Here is a 2,844-nt window from a genome sequence, read left to right on the forward strand (position 1 = left end):
TTTCTTATTCTCTTTCTTTTCTCCTTTCTTTCTTTCTTTCTTCTCTGTGTGCTAGACTGCCTTTTTCTCCCTTTACACCGGAGCTTCGTGAGAAGTTGTCTAGCTACTTCGAGCTCTCCATTCCTCCTACAGAATCTTTATTCGAAGAAAAGACGCTCGAGTCCGAGATTTCTTCTCCTTTCACTACTCTTGTTACTTCTCTGTGTAATCTTCTCCAAGCTCTTCTTCATATCCCTCTAAGTCGTTTCTTCTCGGAGACTGAAGAAAGACGGGAAGCAGGGGGGGGTGCGACCCTTTCTTCTTCTTCTCAAGGGGAGAATGATAAGCTTAGAGCAGGTACGTATAGAGAAGAAACACGTTCGAGACAGAGATGTATGCATGCAAAGATACATAGAGAGAGTTAAGTCTTCATAGAAGAATATATGGGAGATCTATTCATATATGGAGACCTTCAGGAGTAAGCGAGCGCGAGATGTACTAGTAGTAGTAATAGTGGGCCAGTGTACATACACCCTGGGACCTAAGCAGAGAAACTTAAAGTACCTGCAGTAACCTCTCTATTCAAATTCTAGGGTGTATCTACACTGACCTACAACTTCCACTACTACCCTATCTCTCTCTTACTTTTTCTCTCTCTCTGTATATTCATACATATACACATGTATATATATATATGTATATATATATATATCAGCATGATGTATATCCCTATGACCTTTGATAGTCAACATCTATCGCTTGTTCTTTCTCTTTCTCCTTTTCTCATTATATCATTTCTCGGTTTTCATCCTTCTTTCGTTTCTTTCTTTGTTTGTCTTTCTTTGTGTCTTCTCTTGTAGAGCGTCGTCGTTCGTCTCTAAGTCAAAGCATTCCTTTCTTCTCTCCAACAGCTCAGCAGACACCCCACCCTCCTCCTACCACTTCGAGAGGTGGCGATCCTCTCGCTTCTTCCTCTTCTTCAGGCACGACGACGAGCGACTATTCTTCTTCTTCATGCTCTTCCTCTTCTTCAAGTTCTCTCATTGCTGCTACCCATCTGACGCCTGAGGAGATGGACGCTCTGCTTCTCCCTGCTTTCGTGTTTGCCTTCATTTGGTCTATGGGAGGGTGCCTAAAGAAGAGGTGTATACACTTCTTCTCACGTTATGTAGAAGAGCTCTTTCAAGACCTTGTTCACTTACCTAGAGGCGAAGAAGTCTACGACTGCTCTCTCGATCTCGCAGCCTTCTATGGCCCGCAGTACTATCAATCCATTCTCTCTAAAGACTCGTCTTCTTCTCCTTCTTCTTCTTCTGAAGAGACAGGCGCTTCTAGTAAAGGTGCGAGTGAAGGAGGGAGTTACGAAGGAAATAGTCATGGCGAGAAATCGAAGAAGATCTTGAACTTCTTTACAACATGGGATAAGCAAATCCCCGTCTTCAAATATAAGCCGAATCTCCCCTACTTCTCTCTTCTTGTGCCAACTAAAGAAACTATTCGGGCAACCTTTCTCGTTGACAAGATGATCCAAGCGAGACGATCTGTCTTTCTTACAGGTAAAGAATGAAAAGATTGCAGAACCAAGAAGAAGAGTGGAAACGAAGAGAAGAGTGTCCTCTCCTCGCGTGCACAGACACAACAAGAAGAAGAAGAGGAACATGATAGATGTAGAGAGGAAGATGAGGCTTAAGTGGGGTGATCGACTTTCAGGCGTCGCTCCGTCTCTCCTACAGGCAGATGCTAATGATCTCTCCTTCTATCTCGGCAGTCAGTCAAAGCAAAAGCATGAGGTATACATATAGATATATCGATATATGTATTGACAAAAAGATATGAATAGAGACCAAAGATGTGCATATATGAATGGAGCTGTAAAGAAAAATATAGATAGAGAGATAGATATATTAAAGATAGATAGGTAGATAGAGGTAATATATTCTACATGGGAGATTTGCAACTTGCTTTCTTTTGCTCGACAGAAACGCGGGAGGAGGGAAAGAAAGAAAGAGTGAGAAAGAAGACCACGCGTGCTTTTCTTTCTCTGTAGATACACCTCGACGCTGTGGTTGGTCGGCTCTTCTCTTCTCTTACAGCTCTCGCTCTCTCTCTCATTCCATTTTTCTTCTTCTTTCTCTGTCTCTCTCACTGTATGTACACCTTACACATGATGAGGTATTCTCTCTCTTATCCTTTCTTTCGCTCTTCTTTCTTTCTTTCTCTCTTTCTTTCTTTTCATTAGGGTCAGTAGGAGTGGGAAAGACGGCGGTGTTGGGGAGGCTCCTCGCAGACAAGAGAGAAGCGGGACAAGTGCATAGCATCTTCCTAAGCTTCTCTGCGCGCACGAAGTCTTCGGACGTCCAAAGGAGCATCGAAAGCAAACTCGACAGAAAACGAAAGAACTGGGTAGGTACACCTCCCTTAACTCATTAATCTATACAGACATTGCCAAGATAGATAGACGCATATAATATATCAACATACATATGTATACACAGGTATCTGTATATGCATAGATAGATTAAAGATAGATTAAAGATAGATAGATATGTCTCTTGTCACGTGCGTATAGAGGTGATGGTCGTAGAGATACGTGTAGAGGGGAGAGAGCAAGGAGTAGGAAGGAAAGTCAGTACGTAGACTAGAGAGATGGATTCAAGAGAGATAGAGAGTTACAGAGAGAGAGAGATAGAAAGAGAGAGAAAGAGAGCGTATCTTTGTGCATAGATTCTCACTGTATCTCTTGCTTTTTGTTCATCTTTCATCTGTAGGTGTGTATCTCCTCTTCTCCCTATCACTCTCAGACAACCCCACGCTTCCCTATACACCATTCTATATATCTATATATATCTATATATATCTACATAT

The 2,844-nt window shown here is 42.2% G+C and overlaps 1 protein-coding gene across 1 annotated transcript; it reads left to right on the forward strand.

The window, feature by feature from the left end:
• Positions 1–221: 221 nt before the first annotated feature.
• On the forward strand, positions 222–2,409 carry CSUI_009200 (atpase family associated with various cellular activities domain-containing protein; the record flags this gene model as incomplete). The annotated part of the gene is made up of 3 exons (XM_068069316.1): positions 222–336; positions 840–1,535; positions 2,219–2,409. Coding segments are annotated over 3 exons (1,002 nt in total), but the record flags the coding sequence as incomplete, so codon positions are not given.
• Between the last annotated feature and the right edge of the window lie 435 nt (positions 2,410–2,844).

Source organism: Cystoisospora suis (assembly GCF_002600585.1).
Source record: "Cystoisospora suis strain Wien I chromosome Unknown contig_5403, whole genome shotgun sequence".
Classification (NCBI taxonomy): domain Eukaryota; phylum Apicomplexa; class Conoidasida; order Eucoccidiorida; family Sarcocystidae; genus Cystoisospora; species Cystoisospora suis.